A 26,432-nucleotide genomic window follows, 5' to 3' on the forward strand; every position below is an offset into this window, starting at 1 on the left:
CCCAGGGCCTTGTGCATGTTAGGCAAGAGCTCTATCAACTGAGCTATAGCCCCAGGCCAGGAACTGTGTATGCACGAACCTTCTTTCTATCCACCAGCACCATGCCCTACATTAGAACTGCACCCACCCATCCCCTGGCCCAGCTCCACACTTCCTCTCTCCGGCGACCCTGACTATTATCCAGCCGTTGCCCTGGGATTCTGCATAGAGGACTGAGGAAGACAAGGAGAGGAGAAACAGGAGAAGCAGAGGCAAATGTCCCAGAGACCTCCATCCCCAGATCAGAGCTCCCCTGACCTCAGATCACTTGCTCCACATCCCTGAACAATCCCACTTCCCACCCCACCCTGAGCACATGAGTGGGTTCACCCCAAAGTGACAAAAGAGTCCAGATGACGCAACCTTCTCTGCAATGAGGTCCAGATGGCCCAACCGGTGTCACCGGCAGGTGCTGGGACAGAGTCTGTCCTGGCAGAGAATCTCTTATCTGAGGGTTGGATTTCTTACCCCGACCTGAGGCAGCACACACAGTAGGCAGGCCTAGAGTGTGTGTGTGTGGGGGGGGGAGTCTCTGTGAACCCCAGAGATTGGTACTGCAGTCCCCTGCTGCCCTCACATCCCAGGGCCCTCTCTAGCCTCACGAAGCCTCTCCCAAAGGCACAGAGCATCTTCCACCTTGCCAAAACCGTGGGAGAACAGAGCCTAGAGGAACACCCTCTTCCCATAATGACCCTGTGACTGTGGACATCAGATTCATCTGATGCTCCTGGAGGGAAAAGAAAGAATGAACGGAGCCGGGTGGAGCTCCTCCCCTAGGGTTCTCTGAAGGACACAGTTTTTGCAAGCGGGCATATTCATTCTGTTTAGCTGATTAATTAGCAGTGCCTGCGAAGCTCACACGAGCTCCTTCGGCTCCAGGATAGAGAGAACAGAGGCACTGGAAGAAGTGACAAACCAGACAAAAGAGAGAAGATATTATGCAAATCAGCCCCATTTAGACTTGCTGATGGTGGAATCCAATTTCAACCCTCACTTGATATGCACGCACGCCCACCGGAGTGCAGAGCCAACACTAACTAACATCACACTGGCATCTCCGCCTGGCTCTGGGCTCGGCTCTGTGGTGGGGCTTTTGTAGCATATTGACGCCTCCATCATTTTTTTCCTCCATATAATGGTACCAGTAACATTGCCTGCTCTGACTTTGCGGCAGGCCTTGTGTTTAATATTATGACTCCATGATCTCATCGAATTATCAGAAGTCCTGGGAGGTAGGCACTATAATTACATCCTATGGGTGGAGGAGCCTGGAAAATATGGAGGTTAAATCATTTGACAGAAGTCTCATGGCTAGTGTGTGTGTGTGTAAGCCAGCATGAAAGCCCTGGAATTCTGGGACCTGAGGTGAGTGTCTGATAGCCATTGCTCCGCTGCGCAATAATGTCCCTCAAAGGGCTTTAGCATTTGGTATGAGTTAGACCTGTGACCTGAGAGCACAGAGCAGACTCAATAGCCCCCTTGGCCAGACGTGCTTAGCAAACAAAAAGAAGGACCTAGCTAGGCACGCCTGAATGGCTATCATCCCAGGTACTCCAGAAGCTGAGGCAGGAGGATGAGGCTCAAGGTCTACCTGGGTTACCAAGTGAGTTCAAGGTCAGCCTGAGCAACTTAGATCTTGACTTGAAATAAAAAGTCATAGAGGGCTGAGGATGTAGTTCAGAGGTAGAGCAGGTGCCTGGAAGCCCCCGGCGAGGGAGTTTTAGTGTGGGGAGTTTGCGTGTGGCTTGTAGGAAAAGCACGCACAGACTCTGAGTTCAATCCCCAGCACCGGGCAGTGCGCAGAGGGGAGGGGACTGATGCTGGCGTTTGGCAGCTGTGTATTGTACAGTGAACCCGCAATTAATTACCTCAGTGTCCAGATGTCCCACATAGGAAACCCATCTTCCCACATCAAGTATGTCTTTGAAGGTAATGTTCTAGCTGGGTGTGGCGGCCATAGGGGCCTGGAGAGCTGGAGGCCAGCCTTGGCTACATAACAAGATCCTATCTCAGAAAACAAGCCAACAAAGTTTTTAATCAAACAAAGAGAGTTCTCTAGTCTGGACCTCAGGTTTGCGGCTGTAGTGTATAAAGACACAGCACCTCTAAACGTGAGGTAACCCGCTCAGGTGCTCAGCCGAAGGAATTCTGCCCCCTTGCAGAGGTAAAGGCTGGCAGCAGTGACCTGATAACTTCTCCTCACGTGTCACCTTCCAGAGCATCTGAACACCGTGTTCATTTTATGGTGCTGGGGGGTGGGGAGGGGGGCCCGGAGGGGGGCAGGATTGGACCCAGGGTTCCATATATGTTCAGCAAGGCTCTGTTACTGAGCCGCATACTTCTTCAGATCTCTTTCACTGTTTTTTTTTTTTTTTTAATTTTACAGGTATTTTAGTGTGTGTGAGGGAGGGATATGTGTGTGTGTGTGTGTGGTATCTATGGTGTGTTTGGGGGGTGTACGTGAGTATGTGGTGTGTGTGGATGGTGTATATGTGTGTATGATGGATGTGTGGTCTGTGTGGGGAGTGGTCTGTGTGGTCTGTGTGTTTATGTGGTCTCTGTGTGTATGGTGTGTGTGTGTGTGTGTGTGTGTGTGTGTGACCAAAGACAACTTTCAGGAGCCAGTTCTAGCTTTCTCCCAGCGGAGCCATCTTGTCGACCCTTTTTGCTTTTGAGATGGGGGGGGGGGTCCTCATTCAGGTTCCTAGACCAGGGGCTGGACACATAGTGTGGTCAGTAAACTGCTTGTCATGCCTGGGTCCCTATTATTGATGTAAGCAGCTGCTTAGCAGCGTGGATTCCTGGGCTTGCTGTCTCTGGGTTCGATGTAGTCAGCCAGCCTAGCATGTTTAATAAGCCAGTGAGAGGCCCTGTCTCAAAGCCAAAGTGGATGATGGTTCCTGAGGAGTGACACCAAGATTGTCTTCCGGCCCACACTCAACCATGAGCTTATGTGTTGTACCCATGCATGAACTAACTCTCTCTCTCTCTCTCTCTCTCTCTCTCTCTCTCTCTCTCTCTCACACACACACACACACACACATACACACACACACACACACACACACACTCACACGATTCCCAGGCTGACCTTGAACTTTCCATCCATCTGCCTCAGCCTTCCAAGCTAGAAAGAGAGGTTCCGCTCCATGATACATGGCCAAGAGTGAGTGACTTTTTTGTTGAGTGCTGGTCTTGGTGTCTCTCTCCATTCCTCCGTCTCTTTCCTCTACCCACACTACCTTGGTGACTCTGTGTTCACCGAATATCCAATGTCCCATAGAGTGAGGGGAGGGGTGGGTAGTTTTCAATAGGGGAGTCATGACAGTCCATTAGTTGGGGAGGGAGTCTCCCAGGATTCCACTCTGCTTTGAATGACTGCATAGAGTGATGGGGTCCCACTGACTCCAACCCCATCCCTAGGTCTAGTTATCGCCATTCCTTCTCTGAGTATACCAGTAACCCCTATTTTCTTACTGCCTGCCCCCGCCCCACTCCAAATGTGACAGAACTTGAATGTGGGTAGGAGGCAAGGCCCAGCCCTGATTGCTACATCATGACAAGCACTGGGACAGAAGCCAGCCTCCTAGGTATCAGGTTTGCATGATTAAAGAAATGGACACCAGATACTCAGGGACGTTGGGGACTGAGGGGGAATCCATGGAGAAGGAAGGGAGCCTGGGGTCTCAGGAGAACTCAGGGAAGAACAGTTCCCACTCCCTCAGCGTAGGTTATTACCACACTCCCCGGAAACAAGCACCACAGCAGGGCCCTCCTCCCCCTCAGGAAGATGTTTGCCTACACTTGTCCCAGGAAGACTTCCTGATCGTCCCACCACTGAACTCCAATCCTTCCTCCCATTGGGTAATCCATAAATATTTCTTGAGTGGATGTTTTAGTTCTTGGAGGAGGCAGAGAGCCACCTAGCAAAATAAACAAGCCAAGGAGACAGTGACAGTTGTTGCAAGGGAAAGACTGCAGGGAGGATCCTGAGAACTGAGAAAAGAAACAGAGAAAGATGTTACCTATTGAGGGTGGGGAGTGATTGAACTGGACCTGGTGCCTGAGGCAGGAGCATTCTGAGTTCGACTCCTCTACTACAGAGCAGCGTGGGCTACTCAGCTGAGAACCTATCTCGAAATAAAAAGGAGTGCCTGCAGAACGGTTCTGTGGGTAAAGGTGCTTGCCATCAAACACAATTATCTGGCCAGGCAGTGGTGGCACACGCCTGTAATCCCGGCACTCTGGGAGGCAGAAGCAGGTGGATTTCTGAGTTCGAGGCCAGCCTGGTCTACAAAGTGAGTTCCAGGGCAGCCAGGGCTACACAGAGAAACCCTGTCTCGAAAAAAAACCAAATCAAAAAAACAAAAAAACAAAAACAAAAAAACAAACACAACTATCTCAGTTTTGAACCCCAGGATCCACGTAGTAGGAGAGACCTCACTCTGGTAAGTTATCCCCTACCCCCCCCCCACACACACACACACACACTCTTCATGCACGCACGCACGCACATACTAAACCTATCTCCCTCCTAGCTCCAGGTTAGCTAGGAGGAAGGGACCACTACCCGTAATTGGAGGGCCCCTTACACCAGACAACTTCAGGTTAAACTCGAAAGGACCAGGAACATCCGCTTAAGAGTCTGGAGCTATCTTGACCCTAGTTACTAGGTCCCAAGTTCCCATTCACATTCACACAGCAGGACGCACTGTCGCCAGTGAGACCAGGGCTTCTTCCGGAATAGCCTCTCGTCCGCCCCCATGTGGCCGTGGCTAGGTATTGCAAGGACTTCAATACAGTAGAGAAGAACAACCCGGAGCCTCAATTTAAAAAACAAATTAAGGGGAAGGCGGAGCGAAGGAGTGGACTAGAATTTTCTGATCCGAAGAAGTAGGCTCGATCAGGTGGCTTTCTTGAGTCAGTTTAGGGCCAGGTTTCACTGATTCACAACTTGAGGCCTTGTGGGTTTACTACAAAGGCAGCAGCCAAAGGCTTAGCGAACTTGCAAAAGGCACAGGACTCACTTGATTTGGCAGGGTTTCTGGTCTTTTACTTCCTGCTCCCCTCCATGGATATTGGGGCGTGGGGTATGTGTGTGTGTTGGGGGGGGGGGGGAGGACCGTGATAGGGGCTCCTACATTTGGGCACTCTGTAACAGTTCCATGAAACACACGACTTTCTGGCCCGGGGCCTCCCTCAGCCTGTGCCCAGGGCCTGTGCCTTCCATAGCAGCTGTTACATGACAAGGCAGCTTCCTAAACAGTGCCGCCGTCTGCTTGTACCCATCCAGCCATGAATGTATGGCATGCCCACGTCTGTCCTGCCTGGCCCTGCGCATCCCCGATGGTCTGTCCGGTCCCTGTGCATCTCCACCTCCAGAACTGGTGTGTGCCGTTTTGAACAGCCTCCTGACTCCGATCTGCTGTTCTGAGCAACTGCGCTTTCAGGCAGGCCATCAAAACATCTATAGCATCTGTAATGCATGTTAGGCAAAAATTGTTTCTTGCAGATGGAGAAACTTGCAGGAAGCCGTCAGCTAGCTGATCCTGTGTTACCCAAACCTAAGCCTAGGTCGTGTCTCTCTCTCCAGCCAACCACAGCCCTCAGTCCACGCTCAGGAGGAAGGCTCCCTCCCAGCCACCCACCCACTTTCCCACTCCCCCTGCACCCAGATCAGCAGCGTTGTATTGAATAAGGAGTCAAGAGTCTCAGGGAAACAGAGTCATGTTTTATTTCCACAGAGAAACTGGAGAGTAGGAAGCTTCCGCAGCCTCATTCCGGGGACTTCCGGTCACATACGGAAGAAGTGGTGAAGAACTGGCTGGTTATCCAACGAAACTGATTAGTCTCCAAGACACCACAGTCGCCGAACGGGGAGAATGAGGACAGATAAACCAAGTCCCCAGGTGAGATGACAGGTTTGTAATGCCCGGGTAGGTCAGCCGCATCAGAGAGGACTGTGGGTAAGGACAGTCAAGCTCCCTGAAGACTTGCGTGAGGAGTCGGCAGTGACTAGAAGGAATGTTCTAGAAGAAAAAGAAAAGCAGGAGAAAAAAATGATAGGACCCAACCGCTCCTACAGTGATGGAGAACAGACCCTTTCATGAGGATTCCTGGCTTCAGTGGCTCCTTCGAGCCCTCCCCCGTCGGCCTGCAGATCACTCAGTTTTACTCCGACAGAAAACAAATGTGGGCTCACTGAGGTGCTGAATAACTACTTTCCACGCCAGGCATGACGGTAATTACCTGTTCCACCCGCCTCCAGGAGGCTGAGGCAAGGGGATTAGGAGTTTGTGAGCTACACAAAAAGACCCTGTCTCCAAAATACAAAACAAGCAATCAACAAGAAAAACAGACTTCCTTTCTGGACCTTTAGCTCACCCGCCTCTGAACCTTCGCCTCCTGGCTGTCAGTGCGACTGGCAGCCTTCGTGTTGGTTCTGAACCTTCATCATTCCTCGTGTTGGTTCTGAACCTTCATCATTCCCTCTCTGTTGAGCCCCTCACCTGCCATTCACTCAAAGACAGCCCCACGTGTCCTGGGACGTTTTCTTTGTTCATTTAGGTTTGTTTGTTTGGGGTGGGGTTTTTGTTTGTTTGTTTTGTTTTTTGAGACAGGGTTTCTCTGTGTAGCCCTGGATGTCCTGGAACTCACTCTGTAGACCAGGCTGGCCTCGAACTCAGAGATGCACCTGCCTCTGCCTCCCCAGTGCTGGGATTAAAGGCCTTTGCTGCCAGGCCCGTTGCCTCCTAGGTCTTTTTCTAAGGAGTATTTCTCCACCCCCCACAAAGCAGGTGTTCTGATTCACTCTTCAGTTACACCCCAAGGACACCAGCCTTCCTGTGCCACTCACTGAGGTCCGAGGAAATACTCAGCCCCCAGAGGTGGCCCCTCCTGCTCCCGGCCCTCAGCTCTGTGTGGCCCCACCCTGTGACACTCACCTACCAAAACTTCAGCCACTTCAGCAGGCCAGGTTGTGCCCGGGAAGCCTGCAGGACAAGGAGAATGGCTGAGTGGGCACCACACTGCCGCCACCACTCTCAGCAGCCTCGGGTCCCTTCGGCCTCGAGCTGCATCCTCTCATACCCCCACACCCCCATCCACACCCTGTACTCACTGAGGACGAAGGTGTGACTCCAGCCTGGAAAGAGAAGACCACAGGAGGTCACCGGAAGCCACGGCAGCCCTTTCTAGGCTTCCCCAAGATCCCCCATGAGAAGCCAACATTATCCGCAAAGTCCTCCACGCTGGCTGTGGAGATGTGGTCTATGGCCTTTCCCTCCAGAGCATACATGTTCTCCAGGATGATATTGAATATGGCCCCCAAACACACAATGGACTAGAGGAGTGGGAGAGGAGACCTCTCCTCCTGGAGGGATGGTTGGAGGTCAGCTACCCACAGAAGCCAGATGAAGCCTATGAAGGCGTTTACGTCTCCTGCCCCTCCTCTTTCTCACCAATAGTTCCTCATTTGTTTGTCTCTGTCTTTGTTTTTGAGGGGTCGAGAAGTGGAGCGCAGAGCCTCGCACATACAGGAAGTATCTCACTACTGAGCTGCACCCTTGGCCTTTGTATTCTGAGACAGTAAGTTGCTCAGGCTAGAATTGCACCATAGTCCAGGCAGTCCCCGAACTTAGGATCATCCCCCTGCCTCAACCACCATCCCCACCCCACCCCAAGTGGCTAGGATGGTAGGCTGTGAGTGGCCCGGCTGCACTTTCTCTTATCTCAGAAGGGTGTTCTGAGAAATGGAAGGAGGTCCCTGGCCTGGATTTCCTGGTCAGCCATACTGGTGTCTAAGGTATTCACTCTCTGGTATTACAATATCACCTTGTTCATTTCTTGGCTGGTTGGTTGGCAGGCTGACTTGGCCGGTTTGCAATGATAGGAATGAAGCCTAGGGCTTTCCTCTGTGAGACAGGTACACTGCCTTGAAGCCACACCCCTGACTCCCAAGGCTGACTATTTTATATATACATTATATATATATATATATATATATATATATATATATATATATATATATATATGTGTGTGTGTGTGTGTGTGTGTGTGTGTGTGTGTGTGTGTGTGTGTGTACACACACACAATGTATTTGGGCCTCAGGATACATGTGGCAGTCAGAGGACAATGTAGAGGAGTCAGTTCTCTCCTTTCATCATGTGGGTCCAGGGGATCGATCTCAGGCTGTGAGGCTTAGCAGCAAGCCCCTTTTACCCTCTGAGCCACCTCATACCCCTAAGACTGCCAAATCTGCAACTACACAAAACAAACCTCTCAAGTCCCTTTTCCTCCCTTTTCTAATTCCTCAGGGGCCTGAGTCCCAACGCTTAGCTTTTAGGATGTGCTGGGATGCTGTCCTCCACTCCAGCTGCTGCCCCACAGAGGGAAAGCAAGAGCAAAGACCCAAGGCAAGCCTCCTGGGTTGTCGGGTCTCTCTCCCACACCGACTTCCTAGCTGCTAGGCGTCGGGCTGGGGCACACCACCCTCCTTACAGCAATGATGGAGGGAGGAGAGAAGCCTCGTCCTGCTCCAGGCAGAGACACCCTCAACCCCACCCCGAGGAAAGAGAGTTTTCTCACAACTCACCTTGGGGGTGGTCTTGGCATAGTATTGCCAGTTGTAAGTGGGGTTCACCTGCGGGTTGCTGTAGTAGTTCTGTGGGTATGGGGTGCAGAGGAGAAGGGGAGTGTCATTTCATCATCTAATAAACCTCCACTTCTGTGCCCAGACAGCCAGTGTCTTAGAAGCCATGCTTTGTCCCCTCTGTGTAACTTTCTTTGCTGTTACTCTGCAGGGTTAACTGGAGCCCAGATCCTCCTCCTCCTCCTCTGCAACCCATCCCAGCCCCTCCAGCGTGACATGGGAGGTGAGGACAGGAGACCCAGAGAAAACAGGTGTCATTTAAGTCAAGGGTCAGGGGAGGAGATCTTACCTTGGATGACTCAGCTGACAGATCTTGCCTTGCTGCATCAGGCTGAGAAAACTGTCAGCGGGAGAGAAGAAAGAGAATTTCCGCTTAGCCAGCTGTGAGGATGGGGTCTCGAGAGACCCAGGTCCTTCCAGAGGAGCCCGTGGACAAAGACACTCACCTGATCAGCACCGCCTGCCCTCTTCTGCAGAGATGACAGATCTGAGCCCTACGAAGGAGTCAGAAGCCGTAGTCAGCGTGGCCACAGTCCTCCTTCCAAAGCCCACCTGTCCCACCCTACCCATGTAATGGTTCCGGCTCAGTCCAGTTGGACTGGAGGAAGCCGATGGCCCAGACAGATATAAACACAGGTTTCCACACTCATGGTTGGGGAGCAGTGGTGGAGGCCCCGTTGGGCAACAACACACCTCCACTCAGGCTACAGGGTTAGAAGCTCTAAGTGTTAACGCTGCTAGAATAACAAAGAAGATGAACCCACACAGGTCCCTTAGCCCCGGCCAGCCATGAGCCCACACCAGCCCCTGCCTCTCCCTGCGGGGCCTCTTAATCCTGCTGTACTGCTGTTCTCCATGAAGTAGCAGGAGCTCAGTGATTAAGATGATACCCAGCAAAGGGAAGACAGGCATGGAAACATCTAAAGAAGCCTGCAGTGCACACCCTACTACTCTAGGCAGGGGCTCTACCACTGAGCCATGCCCCCAGCCCCTCCCTGGGGGACTCTAGGCAGGGGCTCTACCACTGAGCCACGCCCCCAGCCCCTCACTGGGGAATCCTAGGCAGGGGCTCTACCACTGAGCCACGCCCCCAGCCCCTCCCTGGGGGAGCCTAGGCAGGGGCTCCACCACTGAGCCACATCTCTAGTCCTCTGACATTTAAGCCCACCACCAGTTCTGGCACTGAAGTCAGAAACTAGCCACTTAAAGGCCTCTAGACCAGTTTTGTTTGGTTTTCTTTAAAAAAAAAAAATAGTTACAAATGATTTAAAATCAGATTTCTAATTTTTCTTGAAAAAAATTACACTGTAGTCACTCAGGTCCTACCTATGTGCATAAGGAACTCAGATAAATTCATCTTAGTTCTGGTTCCCAAAGGCCACTAGCCACGTAACGCTAAGGAATGACTTTCTCCGTGACCGGGTTGGAGTGGCTCATTGTACCCAGGACCCAGCGGTTCAGGCTCTGGACCTGCCTGAACTCAACTTTACCTTCCTGGTTCCCCTGGGCTCTCCTCCCCTATAGCCCCTTGCCATCACTTGAGAGTTGACTACAAGTCCTTTCAACTTGTGCCCCGCTCCCTGGCCCCGCATTCCCTCGGTACCCACCCAGCTGTGACTGTCTCCACGCCAGGCCACACCCAGCAGGATAAGCAGCAGAGCAGAGGCAGTGAGTGGCTTCATGGTTCTGCTCTCATATACTGAGAGCCTCAGCTTCCTGCCCAGGGATTTTATCCTAGGGAGACCCCTCCCACCCCAGTCCTTCTTCCATGACTCATAGCTTCCCTCTCTGTCTCTCTCTCTCTCTCTCTCTCACTCCACCCAACTCAGGGTTGCACAAACCAAGGAGAGGAAAGGTGAGGTGCCCTCCAGTCATCAGGGACAGGAAGAGAATCAGCAAGCCATCTGTCAAGGTCTGACAATCCTGAGTCCCTATGCCGACATGCCATAGCCCAAGAGTTCTACCCAACCCCCTCACCTCAATCTGTTTCCAGTTGAAGAAAGGAGTGTTGCGCTTGAAATTCTGGAAGGAAAGGAAGAGAGAAAGTAGCCACAGTGCCAGAACTCGGTAAAGGGATGATCACACGCTGGGCAGCGTGCCAGGTAGGGCCAGGTGCGGCTTGGCGTTGGGTGAATAAAAGCATTTGGGAAATTGAGGGCGCTTGAGTTTGAGATGCTGTCGGGGATAAAATATAATGAGATGACTTATCTCGAAGATGAAGAGAGTCATCAGGTATGGCGATATGAGATGGCCTATCTCAAAGATGAGAGTTATCAGGCGTGGCGGTACACACCCAGGACTCCTGAACTCAGAAGGCCAAGGCAAGAGGGCTGTGGGTTCCAAGCTAGCCTGTGTTACTTAAAGAATTCAAGGCTAGCCTGAGCCAGCTAGCAAGTTTGAAGGCAGCTATGGATACGTAGTGAGATCCTATCTCGAAAATGTGAAATAACAGCTGCGAATGTTGGTTAGTAATAGAGCTTAGTGTGTACTCTCTGATGAATCTGCTGTACTGCAGAAATAAAACATACACTCCCCGCCAAAAAAAAAAAAAAAAGAAAAAAAAAAAAGAGGGGCAATGTTTGTGGCAGGTGGGTTATGTGTCTTTGAGGGAGACATTGGGGCAAGGGGACCGTGGTGGCCAGGATCCCCAGGTCTTTGGAAAGTGGGAGTTCTCCTACCTCCCAGAGTCTGCGGAAGTAGAGTAAGGCCCGAGTGCTGGGAGGCGGGACACGACCCTGTGAACAAAAGATGGGGAACAGGTTATCCGGGAACCCGCCACTGCTCACCTAAAGCCCAGACTCCTACTCCTGCCTCCTTACAGCCTTCAGAGATACCTTGTAACTAACGTGTGAAAGGGATGCTGGGAATCCCCAGGGACACCAGAACCTGGAAACAGAGACTGGCTAGATGTCTGTGCTGTGCAGGACCACGCCCAGTTCTGCCTTCTCCCAGTCCCTCTTCTTGACACAACACAACTCCTCAGGACCCAGGGCTACCACAGTCACCAACACATCTCTCCACCCCATTCTAGGACAACAGTGGAGGCGAAGAAAGGAGCAGAGGCCAGCAGTATAGGCAGCTACAGTTTATTTCCAGGGAGAAGGGTAAGAGAGTTAGGGGTGACGGAATGGTGGGGCTCTCATGCAGCCGACAGTTCCTCATCTGGAGGTCATGGTTTGCCAGAGCTCCCCTTGTTGTCCTGAGCAGAAAAACAGGCTCTAAGAGGAAGCTAACGGAGTGGGTATCTCTGGGAGCAGTGGGTAAGGGTGGGCTGGCAGGAACCCCACTCTCAAAATCTGCACGGATCTTTTAAGATGCTATCCTGCACACAACCCAGAAGTTCCAGCTTGCGCTAGAGCCCCTCCCCTCACTCCTCCCATTGGCTAAAGTGCTCAGCTCCCCAGAGCCAGCACCCTGTCCTGCCCAGCACCACCTACTCCTCCCCCTCCCCCCACTGACCTGCTGGAAGGCCAATTCCTATGAATCCTACCTACCTAGCATTCCCAGATGGGCAAAAATGCTTGGTCATGTGTGCCCTACTATAGCGCAAGCCTGTACCCTGGCCTCCTCTGGAGTCCTGAGTTCCTCCCCACCCCCACCTCCCAAGGACTTTAGCAAAGAGGCTCATCCCACTAGATCATGCCTGGAATCCAAGCATTCAAGAGGAAACGCTCAGGCTTGAGGTAATTCTGGGCTACCTAGTAAGTTCAAGGCTAACCCGAGATACATTTGAAGGTTCTATCTCAAAGTTAAATAATAAAGGACTTAAATAAAAGCAGTTTATTTTGTTCTTTTAAACCAGAAATGCACGACTGCGGGAGCCCCCATCTCTCATTGCTTGTCTCAGCCCTCAGAGTTCAAAAAGGCTTTCCTGGTATCTGGGCAGTTCTCCCCCACCTCACCACTGCCTACTTTTCCATAAAGACCCCAAGTCCTGGGAAGGCTGTCTTAGGGTAAGGGCCAGGGTAGCCACTGGAGAAGAAGAGCCCACAGCACAAAGGAAAGCAACCCTGTCCCATGGAAAGGGGGTCCCAGACTGCCCAAATGTTTCAAGATAAGTCAGGCACCTAAATTATTAACTGCCAATTTTTAAATTTTGTCAAGTAATTCATATATTCTTTTTTAAATGTGTCTTGGTCACTCTTGAGAAGGCCACCTCATCACTTGGGTATGTGCTGTCTTTTCTTAACAATCCCCAAATTTCCAGAGCCCAGTACATCAGACCTGTCAATCCAGCTACTCAGGAGACTGAGGCAGGAGGATATTGAGTTCAAGGACTGCCTTGACAACTTAGTGAATCCCTGTCTTAAAATAAAAAGTGAAAAATAATGCTAGGGATACAACTCACCTGCCTAGGCTCCCCCAGTGAGGGGCTGTGAGTGTGGCTCAGAGGTAGAGCCTCTGCCTAGAATCTCCCAATGAGGGGTTGGGGGCGTGGCTCAGAGGTAGAGCCCCTGCCTAGGCTCCCCCAGTGAGGGACTGGGGGCGTGGCTCAGTGATAGAGCCTCTGCCTAGAATCTCTCAGTGAGGGGCTAGGGGCGTGGCTCAGTGGTAGAGCCCCTGCCTGGAATCCCCCAGTGAGGGGCTGGGGGCGTGGTTTACAGGTAGCGCTTCCCTGGTGAAGCTCTGGGTTCAGTCTCCAGCTCTATGCAAAAGGGATTAGACGGACTGAGTAGGCACAATCATAGGGAATTTTCTGAGTGAGGACTCAAATAGACCTACAAGGACATATGAAGTTTGACAAATCCAGAGAGACAAGAAAGATGGACGGGAGAGCTGCTGTCACCAGATGGCTGACAGGTCTTGGGAGTGTCCCCGATCATGTATAATCCTTCCAGTTAGGGCAGTGAAATGCTTTCTCCTTCTCCCGCCGCACCCTTCCCTTTCACAGTGGATGCCCCTGGCCAGAACGGTTTGACATCATGATAGCTTGATGGGAATTGAGAGGATAAAGGGCAAAGAAAAGCCCAAACTCCCCTGGCAGAAAACATGGCCGTGGATGACAGAGGTGCCTGTTTGGACCACTTTTTTTTTAAAAAGAAAAAGAAAAGTTTGAGTTTATTTTTACTTAAAACGTGTTTAAGTTGTGTGCATGTGTCTGTGTGTGTGTGTGTGTGTGTACCTATATCAGTCTCTTCTCTGCGTGTTGGGAGGAGGCCAGAAGAGGGCATTAGATTCCCTGACATTGGAGTTCCAGGCAGTTGTGAGCTGTCTAATGTTGGTGCTGGAATCCGAACTCTTTCCTCTGCAAGATCAGCATATATCCTAAACACAGAGCATTTCTCCAGCCCTATCTTTGGTTTAAAATTTTAATTTTTTTTTTCAGTGCTTGAGATTGAATCTAGAGCCACAAGAGAGTCTGATAAAGTGGCCGGCACTGGAGCCACACCTCCAGTCCCAAACTAGACTAGGGATCTAGGCAGGGGCTCTACCACTGAGCCACGCCCCCAGCCCCTCACTGGGGGATTCTAGGCAGAGGCTCTATCACTGAGCCACACCCCCAGCCCCTCACTGGGGGATTCTAGACAGAGGCCCTACCACTGAGCCACGCCCCCAGCCCCTCACTGGGGGATTCTAGGCAGGGGTTCTACCTCGAGTTTCAACTCAGGCATTCATTGGTGGGTTTTAATTTTGAGATATCATCTCCTTAAATCACCCAAACAGGCTATAAACTCCCTCTGTAGTCCAGGGTGACCTTGAATTCTCCTACCCTACTACCTTTTCTTCCCAAACTGCCAGAATGATAAGCCTGCACCCTTGTGGGTCTGGGGAGAGACTAGACTGAGGTTGAGGGTCCACCTACTCTTTATGTTGAAATATTAACAGCATCCATCCCATCTGTTCATTCCCTGCTCATTCCCAGGAATTTCTGAATTTACCCTCTCTTTCCAGGTATCCCCTGGCTCCCCACGTGTGGACTCATTTTGTTTGAGCATTTGCCTGAACACCTTTTTAGCGGCTCTCCTGACTCTGCCCCTGCCTCGACACGAAGATGTCTGGCTCTTCACTCTCTGGTTCTCTGCTCGCAAGTCAGCCACGCACGGCCTTCCAAAGGCCCTTACCTTGTTTATGGCATCCCAGTTAATGAAACCCATCTTGGACTTAAAATTCTGCAAAGAAAATAATAAGATATGTCTAAGCCAGATCATGAAAAAAAAAGTTTGGTTTTCATTTTGTTCTCTGTTTTTGGGCCAGAAAGGGGGCTGGACTGGGATGGAGAGGTCACTGAGTGGGTAAGATACTGGACGCGGTTCCAGAGGACGGGAATTCTATCCCAAGCACTCATATGGTGGCTCACACTATCCATAACTCCAGTTCCAGGAGATCTGATGCCCTCTGCTGGCCTCTGCTGGCACTGGCACACACACACACAGATGGGCATACATCTACGCCAGCAAAGCATTCATAGGCATAAAATATGAACAAATTTCAAGGCCGAGGCAGTGGCTCTGTCTCGGGATGTGTAGGACTGAGCATGTGGGGTTGCTTTTCCAAAAGGAGCCGGGCAAACTTCCAGAACTCACCTCCCAGAAATCGTCAAAGTTGAAGGGCAAGGAAGACGCATCGGAGTTCTAAGGAATGGACAAGAAAGGGCAGGAGGTTACAAGTCCACTTTGTGAGCAGGAGGCAGAGGCAGGAGACGTGGGTGTTGGGAGGGATGCCTGACACCTGGATCCCAGCCCAGGATGGAGGAAGGCATCCACTCACCATAGTTTTGAGCCCACTGACAGCTTCTTTTTGTACATTGCCGCCATTGGACCCGTGCCCCTGCGTAGAGGAAAGGAAGAGACATGTTCAAGACTCACGCCCACTGTCAGACAAATCCTCTCAGTCTATCGTAGGCCCACCCACTGCACCACCGGCCCCGCAACTCTCCTCTCAGGAACCCTTTCTCATTCCTCTCCCACACCCAAAATCTCAGCTCAGAGAGATGAGTGCCTTCAACCTCGTGGCTGATGTAGACGCTTGAGGTGTGTGCTCGCCACACAGTCCAGGCTGGCTGCAAACTTGGAGTGATCCTCCTGCGTCGGCCTCCCCCCAGGTTTACAGGACCCACCGCCATGCCTGACCGACACCTTCACATCCTTGCCTCTGCTCTCTTCCCACACAAAGACCAGTGGAGATTTTAATAGATGACACTCGGCCCCACGGTGTGCCCAGCACCACACCTTATCTTGCCACAGGACTTATTTGAGATGAGTGCATTTTAACAGAAGCGGTCACCAGGAAGTATCAGACTCTGTCTGCCTGTCTGGACCCTGAGCCTTGGTTTTATTATGATACAGAAAAGTGTGCAGTGGTTTAGGAAGTGGAGGGAGGGGGAAGAGGTCACGGTTCCCAGACACAAAGGGCCAGTGGACTTGCCTGAAAACACATAGATAATGAGGGGCAGAATGACCTTTACCCCCATCTTTATGCCCAAAGTTCAGCAACTTTCCACTTCTCATTTTAAACACATTTATATGTACATATGTACATGGATGTGTGTGTATATACATACATACACATGTATACGCATTCCCTTGATTTCTTTGGGGGTTATTTCTAGGAATTGAATCTAGATCCTCACATATGTTGAACACGAGCTTTACCACTGAGCCACGCCCCCAGCCCCTCCCTGAGGGATTCTAGGCAAGGGCTCTACCACTGAGCCACACCCCCATCCCCTCACTGGGGGATTCTAGGCAGGGGCTCTACCACTGAGCCACACCCCTATCCCCTCACTGGGGGATTCTAGGCAAGGGCTCTACCACTGAGCCACGCCCCAGCCCCTCCCTGGGGGATTCTAGTCAATTGCTCTACTTCTAAGCCATGTTCCAGTTCTTTTTTTACTTTTTAAAGTAAGATTTCTTTGAGTTGCTCAGACTGGCCATGAACACACTCTATAGACTCTATAGTCCTTGAACTTGTGATCCTCCTGCCTTATCCTCCCCGGTAACTGTGACTCCAAGTGTCACCTCCAGGCCTGGATCTCTTTTCTTCGGTTACTCGTTTCCTACTTGTCACCAGTATGGCTCTGATCCCAAACGGAAGCAGAAAGGGGAACAATGATCGAGGAGGGGCGGCAGATCCTGGCCACCATTTTGGTTTCCTGGTAGTCACCCGGCAGTTTAAGAGCAGCTTACAAGGAGAGGTAAGTCCTTTTGTCTCTCGGCATCCTCTCCCAACCCACGGTCCCCTCTGCTAAGTCGCCCTGGCTCACCTGGTAGTCATGGGAGCCCCCAAGGAGATGGCCACTTTCTTTATTTCCCTATGGAAACATGACGTGCAGAAGTCAATGGGGGGTTGGAGAGGGCGGGGCAGAGAGTGCGTGGACCTAGAAGGGACTGCAGGCAGCGCCTTCTGCCCGCCAGCTCTTCCTTGCTCCTGTCACGTGTGGGCCCACTGACTGCTGACTTATGTTTATGAATCTATCCCCAGCTGACAATAGTCTCTTCTCCAGAACAAGGCGAAAAACGCCATTGCCACGAAGTCATCCAAGCCCTTCCCTGCCCAGGCTGCTGAGCTCCACTGACACAGACTAGAAACTCCAGCTGCTCTGGTCTCGCTCGGCAGCACTGGGCAGAAAGGGAGTGGCAGCCGCTGAGAAAGGACACACTGTAGCATCCTGCTTAGCTACCTCCTGGGTTGGAGATCAGCGCTTCCATTGTCTTTTCTCATTCCCAGAGCTAACTGTAGACCTGGCCAGGCTGTGCGGATACCTGCCCTGTAAGTATTGCTACTGAAGATTAGTGATGACTGTATTCTCTCAGCAGAGTAGCCCCTCCCCTGGGACCTCTAGGACTTCTCTGCTCTCCGCGGAAGTACCAAAAAGAAAGAAAAGGTGAAAAAAGAAAATTGGCAGAGAGCATTGAAGAAAACGGGTGCTGTTGTTGACCGTCTTTTTTTTTTTTTTTTTTTTGGATTTGTTTTTTTTCGAGACAGGGTTTCTCTGTATAGCCCTGACTGTTCTGTAACTCCCTCTGTAGACCAGGCTGTCCTGGAACTCAGAAATCTGCCTGCCTCTGCCTCCCAGAGTGCTGGGATTACAGGAGGCGTGAGCCAACCACCCATCGCCTGGGGTCTTCTTCTTCTTGTTCTGTTTTTTGAGACAAGGTTTCTCTGTGTAGCCCTGGCTGTCTTGGAATACACTTTGTAGACTAGGCTGACTCAGGCTCATTGAGATCCATCTGCCTCTGCCTCCCAAGCGCTGGGACTAAAGGCCTGTGCCACCATGCCTAGTTGGCTCTCTGTGTTCTTAAAGCTGAATTAAAAAATAAATAAGGAACAGAGTTAACAAGGTAAAAGAGTTGCTCCTAAAACCTGGGGACCCATAAAACTTAGCACCCTGATGTACATGATCTTCAGAGAGCTGCCTCTGCTCAGCCCCTTACCCCCCCCAACATACCCTATTTTCTCCCAATTTTATCTAGCTCTCTGCCCAATGACCCCTGCTGCCTCCAGGGCCCAACCCCGCAGCCTCAGCATTTCCAGGGAAGGGATGAGAAACTCAGAATTCCAGCCCCACCCCAGATCTGCTGGCTCAACCTGCATTTTGCACAAGACCTCTAGGTGTGGCCCCGAGTGTCACACTTACTCAACCAGCATCACTGCCGGTACTGACCCCAGTGCCCAGATTTCCAGAATAACGAGGAAGGTGTGTGTGTGTGTGTGTGTGTGTGTGTGTGTGTGTGTGTGGTGTGTGTGTGGTGTGTGTGTGTGCTCAGAGAGCTCCATGGGTTCCGATCACGGGCCAGGGATGGGACATTTGAAGTAGGCTGATAAAATACTGAGGGTGGGCAGAGTGGTGCACACCTGTATGTAACTCTGGCACTCACAAGGCTGACGCAGGAGCAAGGAAAGTCTGAGGTTAGCCTGGGGTAAAGCCTATCTCAAAAATAAATAAATAAATAAATAAATAAATAAATAATAAATAATAAATAAAATGAAATTGCACAGGTTTACACATGGGTTCCTCACAACCTCGCCTGGATAGGGAGTGGAGCATAATGCATAAGACTTCTCCATCAAAGTTTAAGGCTGTTTGGGTCAAGAAAAGAGTTCAAGGCCAGCCTGAGGTACTTATTGAGCCCTTATCTCAAGATAAAAACTAAAAAGAAGCTGGGCTGTAATCTCTGCACTTCCAAGGCTAAGGCAATAAGATTGCTGTGGGTTTGAGGGCCGACTGGACTGATCCTGTCATTGATAACTTATCTAGAGAGAGAGAGAGAGAGAGAGAGAGAGAGAGAGAGAGAGAGAGAGAGAGAGAGAGAGAGAGATTTTAGTTCCATGGTAGAACACTTGCCTAAAATCCAGCATTAAGAAGTTGGAGTAGGGAATGGGCAGGCCGCTCAGTGGTAGAGCCCCTGCCTAGAATCCCCCAGTGAGGGGCTGGAGGCGTGGCTCAGTGGTAGAGCCCCCTGCCTAGAATCCCCCAGTGAGGGGCTGGGGGCGTGGCTCAGTGGTAGAGCCCCTGACACACACACACACACACACACACACACACACACAAGCATCAGAAATGAAGGAATGCTGTCGTGCTGCCCACTGTGACTTTGGAGACTTGAGATTTTAGAGGTCTGTGTTTGATAGCTTCCTTGTTAAGTCTGAATTCCGCGCCCCTCCTGCCCCCAGGTTGCCTGGAAGTGAGCATAGGAATGAGGCTTAGCAGAGTGGGCTCCTGGGGCCACAGCACAGCGGGGAAAGGCTGCCACTGTGCATGTGAGTCTGTCTGTCTCTCACCTGACTCCCAGATCCTCCTCCGGACATGCGCACATCATTCCCTGGGTTGTTACACTGTAGAGGAAAGATTTCTTTTCTCAGTCTCCTGCGACTCTGCAGCCCCAGCCCCCAGTATGGCAGCGCTGTCATCAGCACCTCTTGGAGACAATGTTACCATGTGCAGCCAAGCCCGGTCCCTGACAGATCTTCCCGCATCTCCAGGGTCCACTCACCTCAGGTCTGTTTCCACCACCACTTCCGCCTCTGCTGCCAGAGGATGAGCTACTTCCCTGCAAGGAAATAATGTCCCTAAATAGTATGCAAAGGGAGTTCCCAGTCATCTCCCCAGCCTTCAGATTTCCCTGTCTTTGGCCAACTGGTTATGAGAGGCAATTGAGCCTCAGCAATAGAAGGCCAGGCCTGGCTCGGGGTTTGGAAATACAAGGTGGCTTGGGGAGTCCGAGCTGTTCACTCCCCACCCGCACCCCACCTGCACCCCCCCCCTCTCTCTCTCACACACACACACACATACACAACTACAAGAAGCTGCTACTGGAGCTGAAGAGATGCCTCAAAAATTACAAGGTCTTAGAGAGCTCTTAGAGAGGACCCGAGTTCAGGTGCCAGGACTCTTGTTGGGAGGCTCAGAACTTTGTGAACTTTACCTCTAGGGGGTCCACCAGTGTGGCCTCCGTGGGCACCTGCGTGCATGACCTACATACACATATTTACCACATAAAAAATTAAAGATGCTGCCACTAGGGGGCAGGCTGGGCTCGTTCCACCCCAGCCCTTCCTTATGAACCCTTGCTTACCAAAAAAGAAAAAAGGAACTCCCCTAGAGTTCTTACCCTGGAGACTGAATAGCCTTCATCAAAATTAGACGTTTCTAGGTCCTGAATGGGGAAAGAGGATCTTCTCAGACTCTTCACATAAAGCCACATGCGATTGGCCTTTATTTATTTGGGTTTGTTGGTTTTGGTGGTGGTGATTTTTTTTTTGTTTTGTTTTGTTTTGTTTTGTTTTTTGGTTTTCATGTAGCCCAGGATAATCTTGAACTCATTATGTGGCCAAGGATGGCCCTAACTCCTGATTCTGCCTCTACCTGCAGGAGCTAGGGTTACAGGAGTGTATCACCACACCTGGCTTATGTGGTACTGGGGATGGAACATGAACTTAGTACATCCCAGGCAAGCAAACTCCACCACTGGGCACTAGCACCAGCCGCCCCCTCCTTCAGCTGGCACAATTCTCAGCCCCCTAAGGAAACTCGTGTGGCCTCCAAGTTTGATCTCTCTCTCTCTCTCTCTCTCTCTCTCTCTCTCTCTCTCTCTCAGCTCCTCTCTAAGGTGTCCCTCCTGGAACTCCCACTCATCACGTGGGGGCCTCACGTGTGCAGTTACTAGCGTTGGCTACACGGTAGCTATCTTAGGTCTCCATGGTAACAACCCTCCCCTATTCTCCTGGAAGCACCCCAAACAAGTGAGGGGTTTTCTTATTTGCTTTGTTTAACACATAGCTATGTAGCCCTGGCTGCCCTCATATTCATAGCAATCCTCCTGCCGCAGCTTTTCCCATGCTGGAGATTACAATATTGTCCTGTGCCCACCTGTCTTCTTCCCTCCCCTCCCTCTCGGCTCTGCTCAGCCTGAGCCAGAGCTTTCCCACCATGGCAGTGTGCACCGGAAGGGAGTAGGCAGGGTGTCCCTGCCGAAGGAGCCCTGTAATTAGGGTGGGGAAAGTGGGGACTAGGGACTGAAGGAGTGGCGGATGACCACTGTCACTGAAGCCATCTACTCTAGGGCTGTGACAGCTTTAAAGGAAACCCCAGAGCCTGTGTCCTCATCACCACGACTGTGATCCCATCCCAAGGAAGAAACTTACCCGGGACCCAGAACCGCTGTTGCCGCCACTGCCGCTGCCACCATCGCTGCCGCCGCCGCTGCCACCGCCGCTGCCGCTGCCACCGCCACTGCTGCCGCCGCCACTGCCACCGCCGCTGCCACCACCACTGCTGCCACCGCCGCTGCCACCGCCGCTACCACCCTGACTATTACTGCCTCGACCACCTTGGCCACCACGACTACCATCACTGCTGCTTTCCTAAGGGCCAGAAAAACAGAGCAGGGTCTAAGGGCAGAGCCCCCACAATTGCCTTACTTGTCCCCTCACAGGGCCCTGCATAGCTTCACCCACCAGTGCATCCCGCCTTCCCAGAGCCGAACCATAGGCTCCACTCTTACCCCGGAGCTGCTGAAGCTGCTTTCGTGGGAGCCAGAAGGTGGGGGGTTGGTGCACTGTGGATGGAAGGGGACGGCCATGATGTCAAAACTACCTCCATGGGCCAGGCCCCTCTTGCTGCCTGAAGCTTGGCTTTCCTGCCCCTTGCCAGTTCCCCGCCCCTCTTCCCTGGCTTGTGACCGCCACACTCCCCCACCCCCTTTCTGCTCATCCCTGCCATTCTGTCACATGCACACTTCTGGCTTACCCCTGAGTTCTGGTTGTTGCCTCTCACCGACCCATAGCCAGGCTGAGCCACAGCTCCCTGCAGGAAGGCGGAAACTGGGTTTAGGCTCCAGAGACAGGGAGGGGTGGTGAGAACAGGGTTGAGGGATGGGTCTGGGTGGTGAGTGACTTTACCTGGGCATTGGTTTCATAGTTGAGGGGTCCGCCATTGCCACCCTGACCCACAGAGCCACCCAGAGAGTTAGTGCCATAGTTGTTTCCTGAGGCCCAGGGTGTCCCTTGAGGACCAGGATTGCCCTGGCCTCCAACACCACCTTGAGGGCCATATATGCCATGACCTCCAGATGTCCCCTGTGAAGACAATACACCCAATGTTAGTGTGACGGTCTCTGACAATCACAAGAGAGGGAATCAGCACCGCCAGGGGGGAAGGATTGGGGACGGGGACCATGCAGGAGAGAGAAAATTCATGACAACAAAAGAAACTGTCCCAGACAGCCACCAAGGAACCATCTCTTCACCCTTTGATCCATCTCCCAAGGTTCTTGACCCAGCCACCCCCACCCCCTATCTGCACACCCAGCTTCCCAGCCACTCACTCACCCAGGAGCCAGAGTTGTGGACAGCATCTACCCCTCGGCGAATGACATCCTCAGCCTGTCTGCCAATCTCATTCCCAGCGTTCCCCAGAGATCGCACTGCTTCCCCCAGCCGGGGCTCGTCGAAAACGTCACCTCTGTTCCCCATCAATGCGGAGCCACCTTCCTCTCCGTGCCCCTGACCTAGGGCGTCTCCCATTCCGTTGGCAGCACTAGCCCCTGAGTCCTCCCCTCCGCTGTGCAGTGGGTTGGCTGCCCCACCACCCAGACAAAGGGCCAGCAGGAGACAGGCCAGAGACCCCTGTAGCTTCATCTCTGCTGAGCTCCCTCTCTCCCCTGAGGATCTCTGCAGCCCAGTCTACTTGTTCTCCCTTCCTCTAGGCTGAGACCTCTTCCTTCCTTCCCGGCTTCCTTCTTCTCCCTTCCCCGGCACCCACAGCCTTCTCTCTCTGTTCCCAGACTCCCCTGCTTTCCAGAGTTGTCCTTCTTGCCACTACCCCTTATAGTGTAGGCTGGGAAAAGGTAACAGGGCTGGGCTGCCTGCGATCCCTCCTCCAGTGACTCAGGGCCTATCCACAGATAGGGAAATGAAGCTTAATTGTGAGCGGCAGCCTATGTTGAAACAGAGAGCGCTGGTGCGCGAGCGGGCCATCGGGAGGGAGGGGAAAGAATGAGACGGTGGCAAAAGTGTTCCAGTTGCCCAACCCCAGGAATCTGGGGCGCAGGGTGGGGACAGGAGCATCTGAGGAGATAGGTGTTGCTGTCTTCTGGAGGTGGCAGGGTGGGGGTACTTAGGAAACAGAGACTCACAAACAGGTGAGACCCCAAAGGTATAAGGACAGCAAAGTCACAGGATGGAGGACCCATCCTGGGCAAGCCAGCATGCACAGGGGCACAGAGACTGGAGAGAGGTGACCATTTCTCTGACTCCCAGCTCTCTCCCACCATGCCTCTGCCTGCAGGTGCCTGTCCTTGCGCACGTCCACAGTGCAGTTCGACAATGGGAATTCTGGGGCTGCACTTAAGTTCTGAGATTCCGGGGACTCCCAGTGTTGCCCTCTGTTAGTGGCAAGGAAGGGTTCAGGCAGTTGTCATTGAGAGTTCAGGAGCCCTGGGTGCGGAGCAGGGGAATTGGGCGGGCCGGCCACCTCCAGGGGAATAGTAGGCGGGGAGGCCAGGGGAGGGGAAGCTGACCCAGACACCCATCCTGTTTACCTGCATGGAGGGACACGTGTGCCTGTAAAAGCTCACAGCCACTGTGCTACTGCTTGCTCTGCTTGCTCACTGCCCGCAGCCTTCCCCAGGGGTCAGGGCAGCCCTGGTGAGGAAGGAGGGATCAGTACAAGATCACACACACACACACACACACACACACACACACACACGGTATTCATGGCCCTCACCACTGGTCACGGTTCCAATGGGGAACCCAGGCATCCTCCCCATATCTTGTCCCTGTTTGACAAGTGTGACTGCTTCTCTGTTCCCAGGAGCCTGGGCCCTCCCACTTGGAACCGGCTTGTAGCACTGGGCTTCATCACCTAGTTAGGAGGGGCCGGTTTCCACCTGCCTTTCTCAATGTCTCTCAGTCAGTCTCTCCCCACCCCAACACCCGCACCCCAACTTGTAATATTTAACTCTTCTCTGCATATAAACACCATTCCTGACTGTCCCCCACTCCCACCTCCCTGCTCTTCCATTGCTGGTGTTTTAGTAATATTATTATTAATTATTATTATTATTAATTATCATCATCATTATTGTCATTACAGCTCCAGTTTGTCAAAGGCCTTTTTTATGCCCAGGTTTCTAGCTTACACATAGAATCATCTAACCATAAAAGAAGGCTCTTTATTATCCCCGTTTAGCGATGTAGACACTGTGGCTCAGAGAATACAGACCCTGTAACTGAACCAAGAGCCAAGCCCAGACCTGCCTGTGGCAGAGCTCAAGCTCCTAAGCCTTGTCTGTCGTTTCAGAGTTTCACACCAACCCTGGCTTGTCTAGATAGAACTAATTTTGGTTTTGCCCTGGAGTGATATAGGAAGAGGGGGTGCAGAAGGAAATCTGGGTCCCCAGGATGAGTGCCAGAGCCCCTAGTCCCTGATCCCACTCATGGGTTGGGTAGAAAAGGAACTCAGGACAGTGCTCACTGACCTGGCCAGGCTCCACTTCGAGGTCCTGCAGCTGCCCTGACCCATCTCCGTCGATGCGTACATCTATAGACCAGCTTACTTTAAGGCTATTATAAGAGCCCAACATGGTGGCGACATATCCCAGCACTTAGAAAGTTGAGTCAGGAGAATCACTAGTTCAAGACCAGCCCAGGCTACATAGCAAGTTCCAATCTCAAACAATAACAACAAAGAATGTTACAGGAAAACATTTTAGGGATTGGCAAGATGGCTTAGCATGTAAAGGTACTTGCCGCTGAGGCTAACCATCTGAAGTTGGGTCATCTGACCTCATGCGACTTCCACACACATACCATGATGCACGGGCGCAGGAGACACACAGCAATAATAATAATAACAATAATAATAATAATAATAATAATAAAATAGACAAAATATTTTATATCAGTCATAAAATAAGAAACAAGGATCATCTCTCCTAGGAAGATATTACCAGAAAAACAGAGAAAAATAAACAATAACTTTTTTGTAGCTAGCTATAGTTTCTGGTGTGTGTGTGTGTGTGTTTTCTGTTTTTGTTTTTGTCATTGTGGTTGTTGTTATTGTTATCAAGGAAAGTTGGCTAGAGAGATGACTCAGTGGTTAAAAGTGCTTGCTGTGCTTCCAGAGGCCCTCAGTTCAGTTCCCAGCACCCACTTCAAGTGGCCCAAAACCGCCTTTAACTCCAGCTTCGGGGGAGGAATGGTAGGCCATCCATTCCTCAGCAGATGGCTCCATCTTAGTGGTTTGCACAGGGTTAATGCTGCTGACTTCAGGGGATATTAATAGTAACAATAACAAAAAGATGGGGGTGATGAGCGGTAGGGCTTGTGCGGAGTTGAAGGGAGTAAAGGGGTGGAAACAATCAAACTACATTGTGTATTTCACGGCCAACGGAAACTTTGTTTCCTCAAATTCTGGTGCTTAAACAAAAAGCCAGCATACTTGCGAAGTCAGTTCCCCCGCTACCAAAGCAGCCATTTCCTTACCGCTGGCGAAGGGATGCCAGGTTCCCTCAGTGTCACAAGTACCTAGTTGTTCTTGCCTTCCCCAATATCTTAAACCTGCCTAGCTCAAAGGCTCCCCTCCCCGAGCTACTCATTTCTCCTTATAACCCTGCTGTTTCGGCTGTGAACTTCCTCTTTCTCCTCTCTTTTGCCCTCTCTTTCCTGCCCGCACACACTTTCTCTTGGTCCCACCATCTCTCCCCTCCCAACTCTGCTCTTGCAAATCGTAGTCAGCTGCTGTGGACTGTCTCTTCTCTTTATTACATCACTGAAACTTATCAAGTGGTGTTCAGAACTGTCAAGAAAAGCACAATTGGGGAGTGGCAATCAAGAAGTTAAAGCTGGTGGTTTTAGCCTTAAGGGTAATCAGGGAGAGTTCCTTCAGATCAACTGGTAGATGGATATCTACAGGAAGAAAACACAGGGTAGAGAGTCTTCAGAGGGACAGCATGCAAAGGCCTGGGACGGGAGTCCGCTTACTCTCCTGAAAGACCACAGTGGCTGGAGCAGGCAGGAAATGAGAGATGCTAACTTAGAAAGCAGAGGAAGATTAGGAATTTGGGAATCGCAGTGAGGACTTTGGCTTTGGGGACAGCTGCTCACAGAGCTGCTTTGGGGAGCCCTCTGGGGTGGGGAGTGCACAGAGACCAAAGGGTAGACCTCAGGGGAAAGGGGGGGCTGGTAGAGGATAACAGGAAGATAGCCTTGGGTCAGGTCCCCTACTCCCTGTCACATCCTGTTTCTCTACAGGAACCTTCAGTATTCACTCGTGGAATTGTGATCCTTCCTTCTCTTC

The 26,432-nt window shown here is 51.7% G+C and overlaps 1 protein-coding gene across 3 annotated transcripts; it reads right to left on the bottom strand.

The window, feature by feature from the left end:
• Positions 1-5,750: 5,750 nt before the first annotated feature.
• Dmkn (dermokine) lies at positions 5,751-23,039 on the bottom strand. Of its 3 annotated transcripts, XM_052166165.1 has the most exons (20): positions 22,460-23,039; positions 22,031-22,207; positions 21,879-21,935; positions 21,634-21,687; positions 21,275-21,493; positions 20,242-20,286; positions 19,624-19,680; positions 19,412-19,465; positions 16,893-16,940; positions 15,398-15,457; positions 15,214-15,261; positions 14,752-14,799; positions 11,368-11,424; positions 10,667-10,711; positions 9,136-9,183; positions 8,979-9,029; positions 8,633-8,701; positions 7,160-7,183; positions 6,984-7,031; positions 5,751-6,068 (listed from the first exon to the last, which is right to left on the bottom strand). In XM_052166165.1, exons 1-19 carry the CDS (start codon positions 22,766-22,768, stop codon positions 6,984-6,986), a joined length of 1,518 nt encoding a protein of 505 aa, XP_052022125.1. In that variant the 5' UTR covers positions 22,769-23,039; the 3' UTR covers positions 5,751-6,068. The 3 variants fall into 3 exon arrangements, with proteins under 3 accessions (XP_052022125.1, XP_052022144.1, XP_052022134.1); XM_052166184.1 differs by lacking the exon at positions 16,893-16,940; XM_052166174.1 differs by lacking the exon at positions 20,242-20,286 and having other exon boundaries at positions 22,460-23,038.
• Positions 23,040-26,432: the final 3,393 nt, after the last annotated feature.

Source organism: Apodemus sylvaticus, chromosome 1, assembly GCF_947179515.1.
Source record: "Apodemus sylvaticus chromosome 1, mApoSyl1.1, whole genome shotgun sequence".
NCBI lineage: Eukaryota > Metazoa > Chordata > Mammalia > Rodentia > Muridae > Apodemus > Apodemus sylvaticus.